This window comes from Diospyros lotus, unplaced genomic scaffold (assembly GCF_014633365.1).
Source record: "Diospyros lotus cultivar Yz01 unplaced genomic scaffold, ASM1463336v1 superscaf1, whole genome shotgun sequence".
Taxonomy (NCBI): Eukaryota; Viridiplantae; Streptophyta; class Magnoliopsida; order Ericales; family Ebenaceae; genus Diospyros; species Diospyros lotus.
In genome coordinates, this window is record NW_026267104.1 from 4,015,383 (window position 1) to 4,034,134 (window position 18,752).

Consider the following 18,752-nt stretch of genomic DNA (forward strand, 5'->3'; position numbering starts at 1 on the left):
GGCCACGAGTTGCGACGGCCAGATATGGAAGACAACCAGCGGTGGCTACAACTAAGCACCGGGGAAGCCTCAGAGCCATCGATGGCGGCTAGAGGCGACGACAAGAAGCCGATTGGCCGGCGTCAACGGCCGGATGAAGCAGTGGCCGACGAAGGTGGCAACGGCAAGCTGGGATAGTTTCAGCGGCCAAGGCTGTTGCGTAGGTGACCGACGGGGCCCTCGGCGATGGTTAGCGGGGCCGATGTCGGCCGGCCACTGGTCGGCCGTTGCTGGGGCAGTTGTAGCTGATGGTGGCCGCGAGCAGCAAGTCAGGTGGCCGGCGGTCGCACGAGCAGGGCTGCTCGGACGCACGAGGAAGACGAACAGGAAGGAAGAAAGAAAAAAAAAAGAAAGAAAATCTGGAAATTCTAGAAAATAAGGAAAAAGGGGAGAAAAATAAGAGAAAAATGCTGGAAAATTCTGGAAAATTGAGAGAAAATTCTAGAAAATAAATGGAGGCACAAGGAGTGTGCCAAAGGCTTGGATGTGCGTTTGGGGCAAGATTAAAGCCATCGAAGCAACGTCGGTGTGTGCGAAATGTCGGGTTTCTCGTCCAGATTAAGTAAGGTAAATGAGAAATTTATTTTTGTAAACTCCATTATGCTAGATGATGTTAAATAATAGATCGTGTGAGGTAGTTGGATTATTCATTTGGTTGGGCTTGTGGTGAAATTGCCAATGGATGGCTTGTGATATAGGGCTAAGGCATAGGCCCTAATTAAATTATCGGTATGATTGGGTGTTGTTGCGTGATTGAATCTAGGTCCTAAGGAGGTAGTGGTCCTAGAAGAGTTCAAAGTGCGAGTTAGCATGTTTGTTCGTAGCAAGAGAGGCTCCAAGCCAGGTAAGGGATAGCCCCAGTGGATGGTGGCTGGCAAGTTATAAGTATGCACTCAAACATTCTATGTGTGCATTGGCATATGTTTGTACTTGAGTTTGTGTTCATGTTTAAAGATCTATGGCCATGAGGTTATGTGGAAAAGGGTAGTTTAAGTCCTCAAACCAAGGTGGTTGTGAGGATATGGAAGCCCTTATCATGTTGCATGCATTGGCATCACATTTGATTGTTTTTGTTCATACTTATCGTCATTGCACCCTTACTGAGTCTTTGTGACTCATGAGGTTCTACCTCTAACAATGTAGATGTTGCAAGCCCAGAAGCTCAATTGGTGAAGTCGGGAGGACGAAGTGGCGATGAATTATGTTGCTGAGTCTTCTTTGTTGTATAATGGTTGTTGTGTAAGTTCATATTGGTTTGATATATCTGTCGTGACCTATTATTCTCTAGTGATTGTATCTATTGCGGACCCCCCTGTAGTCCTTTGAGAATGTAATCCGTTTATTATGAGACGGTCATTGTAAAGGGCTTATTGATGGTTTAATCGTTGATGCCAAATATTGAATGGATTAGAAGTAAGTGGTAATTTCCTGTAAATCCCCAGAACTCAACATAGATTTAAATATGCCAGATTGTTGATATGTTGTTTGGTGCCTGGGTTCACTTTTGGCTCGTTGTGATGCGGGCTGAAGAAAGGTGAAGCTCACTCGGGTTTCGAATCCCTTTCCGCTGCATTTTCTTCGGTTATATTGGGACTGAATCCTTGAGTGGAGAGAGGAGAATGACGAATCCTAGTCCCCACCTAGGGCGTTTCTTAATGAAACATAGTCCATCTCTTCATCAAGTCTGGAATGGGTGAGTGATCAGGTGATTATTCACCGGTAGCACCCGTAAGTGGGAACGGGTCATTACAGTTGGTATCAGAGCGAATGTTGGAGTTTGAGTCGAGAATTCTGGCATAAGTTGGAATGTCTTGGAAGTTGAGTTGGGGTTGGGACCCAATTGGTTGGGAAAATTTTGGGATTTGGAAATGAGGTTGATCTAATGACCTTGGAAATAGGACGTATGGTCCAAAGACCCTAAGGATTGGGTTGAGGCAATGAGATTTGTGTTAGTTTGAATGGTATGCTAAATTATTCCTGCTCAATGGTAGGGAGTGTTATTGGTTCGATGATATACCTGTAAGAGATACACAGGTCAAGCAAGGAAGAACTGGAAACCCCAAGAGTGGGTATAGGCATCTAGAAGCCTAAATGTGGAAAGTTGGCTATAGAGTGTATCAGGGATGAGAATTTCCTTGTGGTTGAGGTGAGAAGGCTTGTTAGAAGTCATGGGGTTGAGTCATGACCTGAGCTCTGGTGAGTTGAGAAGAGTGAGGCAAAGCTAATATGCGAGAGATTGGCAAAGTATTCCTATGTTGGGATATGTGTTAAGGTGTTCAGGGAAGTGGCAATTGTTCCTTAATTGGGAATGGTGTAAGGGCTCGTGCTCTAATGATGGGCGGATTTGTGCCCTAAAGATTGTTTACCCTAGAGGTAGGGTAGTCAAGGAGTGAAAAGGGCTAAGTGGGATATAGCTCAAAGCATGAGGAAGAAGTCACCTTCAAGATAGGTGATGAGCCCTAGGAAGAGGGTAATATTACTTATGGTAAAACTCCCTTCAGTTTGTGGAGTTGGACATGTGATGACTATTCATGCCATGATTATAGTAGGAATAATGTGAGCATTAATTTGTGGAATGTCTAGTATAGAAGTCGCACCGTGTTATCCAGATGGGGATGCTTATGGCACTAAAGGAGCATATGTATGAAATGCTCTTGAAATGGATGAGTCTAGGGTATGGATGGACCCTAGCTCGATTGGTGCATGTGTCATGATTCGAGCACCAACGTGAAGTCTGATGGGATGTGCCTAGGGCATGAGTGGACCCTCATTAGTTGTGGATGAGGTGAAATCTATCCTGATGAAGGATAGGGTATGTGTGGCTCAAGTGGGCCTTAGTAGAGGCTGGTATGAGCTAGAAATCCCTAGCTCGTTGTGTTGGGATCCAGGGAGCCCAAATCCGAAAGAATTGAGTTGGGCATGTGTTGTAACACGTGCGGTTGCTATGGGATGAGAGCCATGTTGAAAGGGGCCAAACAACTATTCGAGTGATGATGAAAGAGAGATGAAATAAACTCTTGTGGTGGCGCTTGGGTTTATTGTGATGCCTAAGGTCACGAGGCCCCTGTGTGGGACGATGATATCACCTAGGTATGAACAGGTTATGTACGTCTAGGGCCATGATAGGCCATGTGATGGCTATGGGATATCCATAGGCTATGCACGTCAAGGAATGCCAACTCTAAATGCCTAGTGTGTAAGGGCTGTTAGCAAATCTGGGTCGCTACGGGGCAAGCAGCGTTGTTCAAAAATTGAACTTTCCCTCGATCCCGGCGATTGGATCAACGTTGAGATCTAATCATTCACGTACATATTAATTGAAAAGCAAGTAAATTAAATCTAACCGTTAGATTCGAGTCGTTTGCGGATTCAAGCCGTCCAAGCGTCCGACATCTAACTCGTGATACGCGGCACGCGTCCTTTGGCGAGGAGAGCGGAATGGGAGTGCTAGCTCCTTCTCCCTCATGGCTTGAGTATGGACAGGAAAGAAATCTCTACATTTCTAATTGATGTAGAAAGAAACGAGAGAGAGTGGAAAAATGGCCGTTCTTCTTCAACAATTGAAAAATCATAAAAGGCTTATTAGGGCAACCTATAAAGGGATATATATAGAGAAGCCTCCTAGGGTTTCTTAAACCCTAATGGATATGGGCCAAGCTTTTATTAGTCTAACTAATAATTAATTAAATGACCCAAACTTAATTAAAACATTTGGCCCAAATCTAATTTAGCCCAAACAACATTTAATTTAATAATTGGCCTAAATACTTTATTTAGCCCAAGTATTAACTTAAGCCTAAATATATATTTAATTTAATAATTGGCCTAAATACTTTATTTAGCCCAAGTATTAACTTAAGCCCAAATATATATTTAATTTAATATTGGCCCAAATACTCTATTTAGCCCAAATATTAACTTATATATTATTTCCTATTTGCCACTATAACAAATATAGAAAATTATTAAATTAGAAACTTTTCCTAATTTAATCAATTGCCATTTTAGGAAACTATTCCCAATACGACGACCCCTCGTCAAATCGACGTCATTACGTCTATTTATTCTTTTCCCGTGAGAACCTACGACAGTACAACTTCTTACCGAAGTGTCCCACTTAACCATACGTCCACTCTCCTGGTTTAAGCCAAGGACCGTACCTTTTGCGTATGACTCATTAGGCTTCCGAATATGTTGGCAATGTGTCGGTACTAACACATAAGACAAGATTGGCCTCTAGCAAGGCATCATGCCTACCCAATTATTCAGAAGGATTCATAATCCACAAACAACCTTTCACGAGCATGGTTACCGTGTAATTCGATCCTCTCATCAATGTATCTTTTGTGATCTCAAGTCTGGCGATATGTTGCTTGATTATGATCACATGAGATTTCTTCGGTCCTCTAGATATTCACACTCAATAGAAAGTGAATCAATAACTCCTTATTGATCTCTTTCACCATGGCCATGGATTTAGAGTGAATATCCATCGAATACGTCTTAGATACATCATCCTCTATCAAGGGATAGATAAGTCCCCTCTTGGTTATGCACCCATCTCCATAAGTCTCATGATATGCCCAACAATCGCCCATGTGCAGCCATTGCTTAGGCCCATCGAAATGATGTCAAAGCATACCAATCCTCTTATGAGATGACTGTGACAACCTCAGGTCCAAGGATTAGTTACACCTATCTCGTATGAGAATTCCATCAACATAAAACCAAAATGGATTCTCATGGCGAGTCATGTCCAGTGACACGTTCTCTAACATCGGTCACCTATGTACTTGTCTAGGCATCCACATGCCTATGGGTGTGAGTCCCCCAATGCTATCACATAGCAAAAACATAGCACGTACAAGTCTTACCACAATTGTCAATGTCCATTATTGACATTGCTACGACTTGGGACATTTAATGATGTCTACAAACTGTGATACATCATCTCACATCTTTATAGATTAATCACAGTATACATCATATGGACTTCTATCTAGTGTAATCTAGTTACTACAATAATAACAAGAAACTAATAGAACGACTTCTTGTGAATATGAATAACCTTTTATTCAATAATAAATATGATTGGAATTGTCAGTGTACAATTTGCCCAATTTGATTGGGTCTAGAGCACCTACACTAACAAGGGCATGGCGAGTGATAATGAAGTCTGGGCCAAGAATTTGTTAGTTTGGAAGCTTGAGTAAGGTCAGGTAGAAGGCCGAGTTGGGCAGGTTGAAGGAATGCATATGTGGGTATGTTAAGAGAGAGACATGAGGTCTCCACCCTGTAGGGTGATAGTATGAACTCGGGATGATGATATCAGAACCTGAGTTAGATTTAGCATGATAGATGTGGAGTCAGAGTAGCTGCGGAGGCAAGATAAGGAACTCTGGTGTGGTAGTAAGGTGGTAGGTGCAAGGCTCGTGGTGTCAGATCTGATGTTATGGACCATGGGGCAGAGGACTAACGAATTGGCTCGTGGTAAGGCATGTGGCCTACGACCAGGGCAAGTTAGTAGACTGCAGGTGCCGATCAAATGCCGACAACCTAGAGTAGCACCTTAGAAAGGATTAGATTAAATAACGGTTGAGTGATGTCGATGATTGTTGTTTGTTATCTGTGTCCCTCAAAGGCTGAACTCTGTTCTATGGCTCGGAGTGGAGCTATGGAAGGGCTATGGGTATGGGTACAATCATGAGAATATGCCTGTGTGGCATTGAGCCTGCGTGGCATCGAGTCTGTGTGGCTCTTGATTGAGTATGCCTGTGTGGCTTCGAGCTTGTATGGCTCTTGAGTGATTGATGGGAATGTGGCCCGATGACTATAAACTTAGACCCTTCATAGATTGCCACTGTGTTGGTAGTACGAGTGTCCAGCCAATGTTAGTAGGGTCAGAACTATCAAAGATGAGACAAATGTCAAGTAAATGTTGAAGGAAACCATAAAGGTTTAGTGGTGTAAATTATTAAATTCGTGAAGGATGACCAAGAAAGGCCTTAGCAAGGAAATGGCACTACAGGTGCGAAAACCAATGACGGATTTGATGTTATGGACCACCAATGGTAGATTACTGATGATCAGTGGTTGTGTCATGTGGAGGAACTGCAGCCTCTATATGAAACAACTAGTTCTGCTGTGGAGACGATCAGATGTCGAAGACTTGGAAAGCACTATAGGATTGTGACTAAGCTAGGCCTGGGTCGTAAGGGATTGAAGGAATCGTTCAGTGAGTTTGAGCTCATGGTTGGATTGGCAATTGAGAAGTGAAATTCCTGAAGAGAATGGGTCTAGCGTGGAAATAACGCTACGGCTAATGCTTACCAGTGACGGGTCTAAAGCTAGGGACCACCTAATGCAGCTGGCCGTTAGCCAGTGGGTTGGCTCATGCCGAGGGACCGCGACCCTCTGGGAAGAGCAACCGGTCTGCGGTGGAGACATTTAGGCACCGAAGGCCTGGAGTATGCTGTGGGTTATGACTAAATTAGACCTAAATTCTGTGGGATTGAAGGAGTAATGATTGCGCCACTAATTGATGGTGGTGGCAACTAGGGAGATTGGTGATGTGCTTGAGCGAGATCGCATGGTGGCGATGATTTGATGTGTAAGGATCCCCTTTGTTGAAGGATCTTAGGGCGTCGTGTAAAGTTGGTGATGAGAGATCGAATAAATTGGAATGTTAAATCCAATGAGACCCTGCAGTGATGCAAGGGTGTAGGTTGTTGGAAGGGTTGTTGAAACCCTGAGATATGTGAGCAAATGTCGGGGAGGCAGGACATGCAAAATGAAAATAGATTATGAGATAAAGTTTGAGGTGTGTGAAAATCTCAGGGAAGGATAAATCTCTGAGTGTAAGATGTAATTGATGGTTTGGGCATGGTTGCCCGATAGATTAAGAGTCTTGACAATGTCAAAGTGTTAATGAGGTGGGATCCTCGTGTAGCACCGGATGGGTGTCCGATTGTTGGTGCAGGATTGGTCGCATTGTGGTTGTGCCTGTAATGGCAACGTGAGGAGAGTAAAACTTGAGGTTGTGAATGCCAAGCTTAGGGATTTTTGTGTGTGTCGCTAACCTAAGGGTTCAGCAAGCTTCATGATAAGACCGGGTGAATATTGAGGAGAAGATCCAAGATCATTGAAGAATAATGAGTGAGCTGGAAGTGAGCAATTTAGATGAATGTTGCCCGATAGTACGAGTTAAAGATGGGAAATCTGAAATGGCCTAGATGAGAATGTGGGATGTTCTCTTGAGAAAGGCCAAATGGATTGCATCACCCGAGAAAGCCAATGTGAGAGTGGTTCAGGAAAGATCGAAATTCCCGTAAATTGTGAGTTGCCAAGGACTGGCAAGGTAAAGAGGAAAAGGTTAGTCATCTTTGCAAGATAGGGAGACTGCGAGGGTTTGATGCCCCGAAAGGTTTTATGGTAATTGTGATGTTCGTAGTGACACGAAAGACAAGGAGAGTCTTTGTTGTGATAGGATCTCCTAAAATCAAGTGTCATTAGAAGGTACAAGGATTGAGAGTGGAGTAAAGTCTCACATTGAAAGGGGGACTACGACGATAGATTGTGGAGATTGGAATAAATATGTTCCAATAGGATGTGTAGCCAGGCCAGTAAGCTTGGCAAGGTAATGGTTGCGCATAACGAAAAGCTTGATGGGATGCTGCAGTGGAGTAAGACGTGGAGGTTGAGGTCGCACTACAGGTGTGGGATAAGTAGTGACGGACCTGAGCTATGTTGCTGGAAACTATGTTGGCTCGATGCGCACGGGGGTAACATGAGGGTAAAATCGAATGTTAACTCGCCTAATGCATGGGACAACATGGTGACTGTGCAGATTATCAGGGGGCCGAAGATCTGCAGCTCGCATGCTAGTATGACCTAGATTGTGATTGGTTCTACATCGCAGTAGATCACGATAAGCTGAAGTTGAGGCACGAATTTGGGAGAGAAGTTTATCTAACAAGAATACCCAAGTGTGGGTAAATAACCTTGTTTTTGGACAAAGTAAGCTTGTGAGAAGAGCCTAAGTACTCTTGTGGAGTATAAAAGAAATCCTTAGAAAAGAGATGTTGTAATGCGCAGAGCAAGGAACTCGAAGCACAGGCTTGACTACTGTAAACGGGCTGAGCACGGAGGTACCCAACGTGAGATAGGGGTATGTGGTGCGTGCCCTAAGTGATGGTAATAGAGTAAGTCAGTCGGTTAAATGACTGACCATGTAAAGAAATAGTTAAGAGTGGCTAGGAGAGCCAGATGGTCGCTTCGAATAACAACGAGATGGTTGTGGTCGGTCAGACACGAAATGTCGCCATGGAGATCAACTTAAGCTAGAGAGGTGTATATGAGGGTGATACGCCATAGTGGAAATAGTGCCCGCACCACAAGTTTGCGAGCTAAAAGGATGACATTGCTGTGTTTGACCAAGTTTGAGACGTTGCTGTGTTGGTCAGCGTAAAAGCGCAGCCGTGTGTGGTAGGCAAAGGAAGCGTTGTCATGTGTATTTGGCGTAAAATCGTGATGACTGGTCAATGATGCGATGTTGATTGAGTTAGACTAGTGTTGCTGAGTTTGTGTTAGCTTCGAGGTGGAAGCAGGAAAGTTGACTGTAGAGTGATGGCTGGTCAAGGTTGAGACCATGAGAAATGGTCAATTGAGTTAAGCGTGCTCAATAATTGCTTCTCGTGTGATGATGCATGGTCGTGAGTGGTTAGTGAAGAAAGATTGCCATGGAAATTGAATTAAACCATGGATGCAAATGACATGGCGATGAAATGCCATGGCTGATTGGGAGTCAGCATATCTAACGGAAGCGACATTGCCAGGGTTGATCGGTGACGGAAACGTTGTTGTGTGTGATCAGCGTAAAAACGTGGCCATGTGTGATTGGCAGGGGATGCATTGTCGTGTGTGTGAACGGCGTAAAATCGTTGTCGACTGATTAGTGTTGTTATGTCGTGGTTCGAATGAATTGGCTGGTAAAATGTACGTGCGGATATTACTAGATCATGTCGAGAAGCAAGGATCATGGAAGCCCTAGGGAGATGTTCTACGGTATAACTAGCCAACAGTTATGAGCCTTGGGAAAAGGTCAAGATATTGGCCGAAAATTTGAATGTCCTCGGGAATAAGAGGATTGATAGCCAAGAGGCTTGAGCGGTGGTAACTCGAGTGGTGGAAGCTCGAGAAAAGGATAAGCAATAATGAAATTGTGAAATTCTCGAGCATAAGAATGAGGAATAGCTCAAGGGTAGGATTGTTTCGAGCGGAAGGTTGGTGAATGCGAATTTCGAGGATGAAATTCTTTTAAGGGGTGGAGAATGTAACACCCCATGTTACTGGTGTTAATAAATAAAAGAAATTTCAGAAATGCCTTGAATAAAGATGAATAGTGAGCATGATGGTGTCCAAGGGTAGGGGCATTTTGGTAATTTGGGTAGTGAGACCCAATGCAATGCTTGTACTTCATAGTATATGAAAAGATATGGGTGTCGGTAATTTCACAGAGCCTGAAGTGGTCTAGAGAGCCAAGAATTGGATCCGAAAAGATCGAGTAGATCGCCGAATCGGTGACAAGGAATGCCCCGGGACTTGGATGCCTAGGAAAAAGGGCACGTTGATGATGAGCGTCTCGAGATAGGATTTATAACGCTGAAAGAAATTAAATTGGAAATAGTTTTTGGTACAGCGAAATTGCAGCTTGAAAAGTCGAATGGTGAAGAGATGGTCGAGAGGATCATCCAAGAAGGTAGAGGGGCCCTAAGGGTGTTCTGATTTTGTGCGAGGGACAACCTTGAAGTGGTTTTAGATTGAATAAATGTCCCATGCGGGCTCAGGGACGAAGTTAATTGTTTTAAGTGAAGGTTGGATATTAATTTTCAAATAAATCAAGATTTTGGGTGGTTAAATATAATTAATTTATGGCTTTGGAGGGTCAAATCGCAATTAATAAATCCTTGAGTGAGATTTAGGAATTTTTTTAAAGGGATTAAGTTGCAATTAGGGAAAGTCCTCAAGTGAAATTAAAGGAAATTGGAGGATTAAGTGGTATTATATAATATGTTTATATATATATATATATGCTCGTGCGCAAGGCCCAAGCAGTGAGTGTTTTCAAATTTAAAAACTTTCTCTGGCATTGGGATTGTTGAGGATGGTGTCCAAACGAGAGAGAGAGAAAGATTGAAGAAGTGGCCAATCATGGGCCGACTGATAGCGGTTGTCCGGCGTAGGCAAGCGGCCGACGATGGCCAAACAAGCAGCCGGCCACTGGGGCCAATGGTGGTCACGCATTGAAGGTCAATAGCGCAAGGGGCAGTCGGCCGCAGGCGAAGAAGAAGAGGAAGACGGCCATGGCCATTCTTGCGGCGGCTAAAGGCCGTTCTGGCCGGCAATAGTGGCTGGAAGCGTCGAGGCTGGCGGCAATGGCCGCGAGTTGCGGCGGCCAAATGTGGAAGACAACCAGCGGCGGCTACAGCTGAGCACCGGGGAAGCCTCGGAGCCATCGATGGCGGCTAGAGGCGACGGCAAGAAGCCAATTGGCTGGCATCAATGGCCGGATGAAGCAGTGGCCGGTGAAGGTGGCAGCGGCGATCTGGGATAGTTTCAGCGGCCAAGGCTGTTGCGTAGGTGATCGGCGGGGCCCTCGGCGATGGTTGGCGGGGCCGATGTCGGCCGGCCACTGGCCGGCCGTTGCTGGGGCAGTTGGAGCCGATGGTGGCTGCAAGCAGCAAGTCAGATGGCTGGCGATCGCGCGAGCAAGGCTGCTCAGACACGCGAGGAAGACGAACAGGAAGGAAGAAAGAAAAAAAAAAAGAAAGAAAATCTGGAAATTCCAGAAAATAAGGAAAAGGGGGAGAAAAATAAGAGAAAAATGTTGGAAAATTCTGGAAAATTGAGAGAAAATTCTAGAAAATAAATGGAGGCGCAAGGAGTGTGCCAAAGGCTGGGATGTGCGTTTGGGGTAAGATTAAAGCCATCAAAGCAACGTCGGTGTGTGCAAAACGCCGGGTTTCTCGTCCAGATTAAGTAAGGTAAATGAGAAATTTATTTTTGTAAACTCCATTATGCTAGATGATGTTAAATAATGGATCGTGTGAGGTAGTTGGATTATTCATTTGGTTGGGCTTGTGGTGAAATTGCCAATGGATGGCTTGTGATATAGGGCTAAGGCATAGGCCCTAATTAAATTATCGGTATGATTGGGTGTTGTTGCGTGCTTGAATCTAGGTCCTAAGGAGGCAGTGGTCCTAGAAGAGTTCGAAGTGCGACTTGGTGTGTTTGTTCGTAGCAAGAGAGGCTCCAAGCCAGGTAAGGGATAGCCCCAGTGGATGGTGGCTAGCAAGTTGTAAGTATGCACTTAAACATTCTATGTGTGCATTGGCATGTGTTTGTACTTGAGTTTGTGTTCATGTTTAAAGATCTATGGCCATGAGGTTATGTGGAAAAGGGTAGTTTAAGTCCTCAAACCAAGGTGGTTGTGAGGATATGGAAGCCCTTATCATGTTGCATGCATTGACATCACATTTGATTGTTTTTGTTCATACTTATTGTCATTGCACCCTTACTGAGTCTTTGTGACTCATGAGGTTCTACCTCTAACAATGTAGATGTTGCAAGCCCAGAAGCTCAATTGGTGAAGTCGGGAGGACGAAGTGGTGATAAATTATGTTGCCGAGTCTTGTTTATTGTATAATGGTTGTTGTGTAAGTTCATATTGGTTTGATATATCTGTCGTGACCTATTATTCTCTAGTGATTGTATCTATTGCGGATCCCCCTGTAATCCTTTAAGAATGTAATCCGTTTATTATGAGACGATCGTTGTAAAGGGCTTACTGATGGTTTAATCGTTGATGCCAAATATTGAATGGATTAGAAGTGGTAATTTCCTATAAATCCCCAAAACTCAACATAGATTTAAATATGCTAGATTGTTGATATGTTTTTTGGTGCCTAGGTTCATTTTTGGCTCGTTGTGATACGGGCTAAAGAAAGGTGAAGCTCACTCGGGTTTCGGATCCCTTTTCGCTGCATTTTTTTCGGTTATATTGGTACCGAATCCTTGAGTGGAGCGAGGAGAATGACGAATCCTAGTTCCCACCTAGGGCGTTTCTTAATGAAACATAGTCCGTCTCTTCATCAAGTCTGGAATGGGTGAGTGATCAGGTGATTATTCACCGATAGCACCCGTAAGTGGGAACGGGTCGTTACAAGGACTAAGGATTTGATTCTTACATATGGAACAGGAGAACTTAAAGTAGAAGGGTACACAGATTCTGATTATCAATCAGATATTGATGATCGAAAGTCTATCTCAGGATATGTGTTTATTTGTAATGACGGAGTATTTAGTTGGAAAAGTTCCAAACAAGATACTACTGCCGATTCTACTACAGAAGCCGAATATATTGCAGCATCAGATGCTGCTAAGGAAGCTATTTGGATTAAGAAGTTTGTGTTAGAGCTTGGAGTTGTTCCTATCATAGAGTCAGTTGTACCCCTGTTTTGCGACAACAATGGGGCTATAGCACAAGCTAAGGAACCGAGGTCTCACCAGAAGTCCAAACACATTGAGAGACGTTTCCATCTCATTTGAGAGATTGTTGGCAGAGGAGATGTCAATGTGCAGAGAGTAACTACATTAGAAAATGTAGCAGATCCACTGACTAAGGCCATGAACCAGAAGCAACTAGATTCGCATTTAGATAGATGGGGTATGAGATACCATTCAAAATGGTCTTAGAGCTAGTGGGAGATTGTTAGATATAAGCTCAAAACCATTTATTGTGGCGAATCGGGGTTTGATCTTGTAATTCTTAGAATTTATTTAATGGCAAATTTTATTTAATTCAAATTGTAGTGTGGTTTGAATCGAATAATTATATATCCTTTAGTATAATAAGAGGTGGATCTCATTCTTAAGTGTTAAGAATAATCGAGATGGATGATCCACAGTACGTTATACTATAAACGTGCTCCTGGCCATAGAGTTCCTAATTTGGACATTAGCAACTCGCAAAGGTCGGCACATCATCTTTCTCCTTGTTCAGTATGAGATACTGAATGTCAGGGTGGTGAGTCTCATACCATTCTATACGAGATATAGTGGGAAGATGAGTGGGTGTTCGTTATAAGAACGAGTTCACTGAACGGGACAATCAATATTGAATCGCATGGCTTTTATCTCACGGGTCAATGATTCAATATTTGCTACGGATATGCAACTAGTCCTTAGACCTGAGATGACATTGATATCTACGCATTGGTGGATTAGGTTATCAGAAATACTATATCATTGGTCTAATCAGGGCCGATGATATGTATCTATGTACCTAGTTCAGTGATGCGTGAGGTATGTATGCATCAGAAATGGAATCTATCACCTCAAGGTGTACGAGGAAGATATCCTATGCGATCCAATAATCACTTGACAATAAATCCTTGGCCGAGGTAATATGATAATAGAATAGTGATTCCATGGAGATTCGTCATATTAGTCAAGTCGGATTATTGGATTTGGTCATATGATGAGATCAAGAGATTTGACATTCTGTCCATGATCTCATATCTCATCGGGATATAGGATGATAGAGGGACCGTATTGCATGGTAACGTGGTATAAGGTTCGCATTGTCTGCTTCACATTAAATTGGGTAATCATGACATATTGCTAGATGTCACTCATGATTTACGAAAATTAATAATTGATTAATTCTCGTTGCCAATTTAATTGTGAATCTAGGAAGTCCCACCCAATAAGAAATCGTTTTTGAGAGAAGAAGGACAAATTAGTAATTATTGAATTACTAATTGTGGTGCATTTTATTTATTGGATAAATAAAATAATCAAATGAGCAATTATTTAATAGGAGTTATTTATAAGATAAATAAGGACAATTAAATATAATTATTTGATAAAACTTATTTATGAGATAAATAAGGATTATTAAATAATAATGATAATTGTTTAATTGAACTTATTTATGAGATAAATAAGAACAATTAAATATTATCATAAGGATAATTATTTTGTTGGATTTATTTATAAGATAAATAAATACAATTTAATAATTATAGAGATAATACTGATTGCATTTATTTATTAAGATAAATGATGCAATCCAATATTATCTTAAATTATCATTTGATTAAATATATTTAAATTAGGATATTGCTAGCACATTTATCCTAATTTGAGTGCACTTAGGATTATCCGTAATCCTATTATAAATATAGGGCCAATGCCCTATAATTTGTGTGGCAATCAAAAGATAGAAATTTTTAGAAAAATTTCCGTACTCTCTCTCAATCTCATACCTTTTTTCGGTCGCTGGCCGGCTGTCGGTGATGCTCCAATGGCTGATCTGAGCTCACCCCCCTATATTGATGCTTCCGAACACGATGGTGGGGTCGGTTTTTCCAAAAAGTGGCTGGAAAGTGGCCAAACGGCCGGTCGAAATCGCTGCTTCGGCCACTGCAAACCTCGACCAGCCTCGATTTTTTGGCCATATCTTTCTCATTTTAACTTCGATTGACCTCCCGTTTGATCTTACAGCTCCCTCTCTTCCTCCTCTACAGTTTTATGGAAAGCAATTGCCAGATCGGAGCCGTTTTCCAACTATTACTGTCAGTTATCCGGTGAAGTGCAATTTTCCGACCAGCCTTGGTTTTTCCTTCAAATCTCCCTCGATTTTCACTCTTTTTCCTCACTTCTTGTTGCAGAATTTTCCTCTCTCCTAGAGGAACAAATTCTCTTCTTACACCTCCTTCAAATTCACAAGAACTCAGCCCCGAATTCTCACTTTTGCTCGCTTGAATAATTTTCTAGCCAACTCCTCCTTTCTCTCTTACTTTCCAAGCTTCTTTCTCTCTCTCTTGATTTCTTCCTTCAAACGCCCCATACCTGCTCCCATTCCCTCAATCCATTTCAATCCAAATCAATTTCCTACCCCACTGTAGCTTGCCCATGCTTCACGCATACGCGCACACACATATATATATATATATATATATAATTATATCATATAATTTGTACTATTACTATGTACTAATTTCACCATACCCTCCAATCTCTTTTAATTCCCGTTGAGACTTATTAAATTTCAAGAAAACCCATTAAAACCATCAGACTTGCTAGCCATCTTTTAATACTCGTAAAATTAATATCAGACACTACTCGATAAAATTAATTTCTTCCCTACGCTTGCACGGGACATTTATTTTATTTGAAATCACTTCAGGGTTGTTTCATACGCAAAATTGCACCACCCTCAGGGCCCCCTCTGCCTTCCCTGACATTCCATTCGACCTTCTCCTAACCATTTGATTTTCGCAACTGTATGTTCGCTGTACCAAAAACTATTTGAGATTAAATTTCTTTTAGTGCCATAAATCATGTCTTGGAACGCTCATCAATATCGCGCCCTCTTTCCTGAGCATCCAAGTCTTCAGGCATTTTCTGTCGTCGATTCGACAATTTATTCAGTACTCGAAACCCTTTTTCTGTAATTTATTAGCCTATTTTCTCATAACTGACGTTTGGGCTTTCCAAATCACTCAATATCCTTCTCAAAAATAATTAAAAATCATTTATTTTTGACACCACGTAATACAGGGTATTACAAAGCCGACTTAACCTCCCAGAATATGCAAAAGTCCACTCCGAACTTCCCGAAACACTCACAACATCCACCAGACATCCCGACTACATGACTCACACACCCATGCAGTCTATCTAACCATGATGACAAGAATTACATAAATTAAAAATGGAAATTCAGGATGTTACAATACCCCACCGATCTTTCTCACATAAATATGGGAACGCCCATCTCACATAAATAGCCCATTCGTGATTTCCTCGGAGCTCCTGGTCCAACAATGTCGAAGTGATTCTGCCATCCCAGCACGAACGCATCGATCTCTGTCCAGCTGGAAACTGTGTAGAGAAGGCCCGGTGACGCTTTCCAATTAGGCCTTTGGGTCGGGGTGGTACCATTCTGAACGCTGATGGAAGCCGAGAACAATGACCTAAAGGTAACGCCCAGCTGGGTTCCCACTCTCTTCAGGCTTGAACTGGGTCCCACCACTATGCCTATGTCTGCCGTTAGCAGAGGCAGCAGTTCTTCAACTGATTCTCCAGCGTAGACTGTCAACTTTTTTTGGTTTGAATACTTATTCACGATCTCCTCAAGGACGGAAACTCTGTCTGCGGGAGAGACTATGGTGTCGATAATCCCACCGGTGGACACCGATCCCTCAAATTCCAACTCGTTTGCATGAACTTGGAGTTGGTTTAGACCCACTGCTCAAAAGTCAAAAACCAATGAATCCAATCAGTGACAGGAGGGCCATCCTCATTGCTCATGGTGATGACGGGAAGATACATACCAGAGGAAAAGACTGCTTTAACTAGAGAAGCGCTCCAAGTTGTGGAGATCACATTAGCGGTGGAGTTCAACTTTCGACGCGTCGCCAGCCTCCGGAAGAAGGTGATGAAATCCTGGAGAATTATAGCATCTTCTCCTGCGCTTTCTATGGCGTTGGCTTGTATGCCTGCAAGAGCTCCGGATCGATTCACTCTCAAAAGGTTTGAGCCTTCAATGATTGAGAATTTCTCAAACTCTTTAGACAGGTTGTAGTAATCGAATTTCTCAGCTGCAGCGGCAGAGGTGAAGCTCGAAATCAAAACCACGAAAGAATAGTGGGAGATGCCAAAGCAAGTCAGGAGAAGAAACCGGAAAGGCTGGTACCTTGGGCGGAATTGCTGATGTTCTCGACTCCAAGTCCATACTCCTCCTTGTACTGCGAGAAGAGACGGCCCCATGTGGCCTTGGCTTTTGTTTTGTTAGAAGCTGATGAGACTGCGAGGTCGGCCAGAGCTACAGAGGAATCCACAACATTGCTGCTTCCATCAAAACCATTGAATATCAAAAGCCGCCCTGTAGCGTTGATCAGTTCTCTCGACAGGGGAACTGAGGTATATTGGAAGAGCGGCTGCGCAAGGAAGAACTCTACTTCGCATCTCATGCCCTGTCGATGAACCTGCTCTACGATGGCGAGTTCCTCTACGGTTAGGTCTGCCGCGAGGGTATCAAAGACATCATCAATTGTCACAAGCTTATTCTGGAGAACGCAGGACAAGTAGGAGGCAGGGTGATTGTCAATGATCATGCTAAACGTCACACAAGCACTTGGAAGGAAAAATCCAAAACAGGCCTTACCTTTAAGGATTCCTCGGAGTTGCCGTAGATCCAGTCGTAATAAGGGTTGTCACTGTAGTTCCCGACGGCTGCCACAATCTGCATGCCAATGTGATAATACAGCTTCCAACAAGGAATGAAGGCAGCCATACTGAGAACCGAAGCGATTTTTCCTGTGAAAGGCTTATCAAATCCTTCAACTATGCCGTGGGCTGTGTTGTTCAGAAAGTTCATGTAATTTATGGTGGCATTGTTGAGGGGATATGTTGCATTTGGTATGTGCTCATCCAACCATTGCTGTGGAAAACCACTGTCTGTATTACTATCAATGAATTAAGTGAAAAGATTGTTGTAAATGAGACCAATGTCTTACCCGAAAGGACTCTGCTCCCCGAGCATTGGAGTCGTTGAACATGGCGAATATCTCCTTTGCCAGGGGATCAACAGCATAATTCAACGCCACTACGTTCCTGCAAATTCCAGAAGAATCAAGCAATCATGTTCATTTTTTTCCCCTTGCCTTCTTATGAAAATGGCTCCACCACCCACTAAACAAATTTTTTTTTTTTTTTTTTTCTGGGCAGCATTGAAATGAAAAGCTACTCGGGGTGGAGTAACTGTGCCTATCTACTCCATGAGCCCGGAAGAGGAAGAGAAGAAGAAAAGAACTCACGCATCTGCTGCGGCCTGGGCATAAGGAGCATCTTGGTAGATGTACTGCGCATAAGTTTCGTTATCGAGATTTCCGGCAGCCAAAGCCACAACAAATGGGGAGTACAAAGCGTTAAGTGCTTCTGCCCGACAGTCATTCCATACTGCATCAGCAAAACTCAGTTTGCTGCTTGCAGCGGCAGAGGGATGAACGGCCAAGGATGCTGACAGCAACACTATGTTCATAAACAGACTCATAAAGCTCCGCATTTTGGTCAAAAAAACTGTTGATGGGAAAGGAGGGGCTAGGAGATCGATCGATGCTTGAAGTGAAGCTGCCAGTGAGGCCATCTATTTATAGCACAAGGCAATGCCCATGAGTTTGCAAAACCTAAGTGAGGATAAAAGCATAGCTCCAGCACAAATAAAACTTCCACGTGAATAGGGGCGGATGTAAGGGAAGACTTGGGATTGGGCTGTAGTTGGGAGTTTATATATTTATATATATATATTATTTATTATATATTTTTTTACTATTTATTATATTTTTTTTACTGTTTAATAGGGGCTGGCACCAGCTGAGGCCCCCCCCATCCGCCCTGCACGTGACCCCCCCCCCGCCCCCCACATCCGCCCTGCACGTGAACAACGCAAATAAAGCGGAATGAACGTGCTGCACGAGTCTATGCCCTGTTCCTGTCTCAGATCTGAACCACTTGTGTGAGAAAAGGACAAACAACATGTGAAAATATGTTTTGTCCTTTTGCTATGGTGGTGGTTTCACCATGACGTGGCAATGAAGGCCTTGCGGAGAGTAGTGACAGCTAGACATGGCCAAAATTGAACCGGA

The 18,752-nt window shown here is 43.1% G+C and overlaps 1 protein-coding gene across 2 annotated transcripts in view; it reads right to left on the bottom strand.

The window, feature by feature from the left end:
* LOC127793259 (bifunctional TH2 protein, mitochondrial-like) overlaps positions 1 to 18,334 on the bottom strand; it is an 87,743-nt gene extending 69,409 nt beyond the window's left edge. Inside the window, exons 1-6 of one of the 2 annotated variants that reach the window (XR_008021289.1) lie at positions 17,925 to 18,334; positions 17,625 to 17,721; positions 17,273 to 17,548; positions 16,802 to 17,174; positions 16,440 to 16,706; positions 15,686 to 16,353 (exon numbers count right to left, since the gene is read on the bottom strand). Coding sequence is in view for 1 of the 2 variants with exons in the window: in XM_052324095.1 (XP_052180055.1) it covers positions 15,857 to 16,353; positions 16,440 to 16,706; positions 16,802 to 17,174; positions 17,273 to 17,548; positions 17,625 to 17,721; positions 17,925 to 18,253 (1,839 nt within the window). In the remaining variant the exon portion in view is untranslated. Of the gene's footprint in view, positions 1 to 15,593; positions 16,354 to 16,439; positions 16,707 to 16,801; positions 17,175 to 17,272; positions 17,549 to 17,624; positions 17,722 to 17,924 lie in introns of those variants that run through there. The other variant, XM_052324095.1, reaches the window with a different exon arrangement.
* Between the last annotated feature and the right edge of the window lie 418 nt (positions 18,335 to 18,752).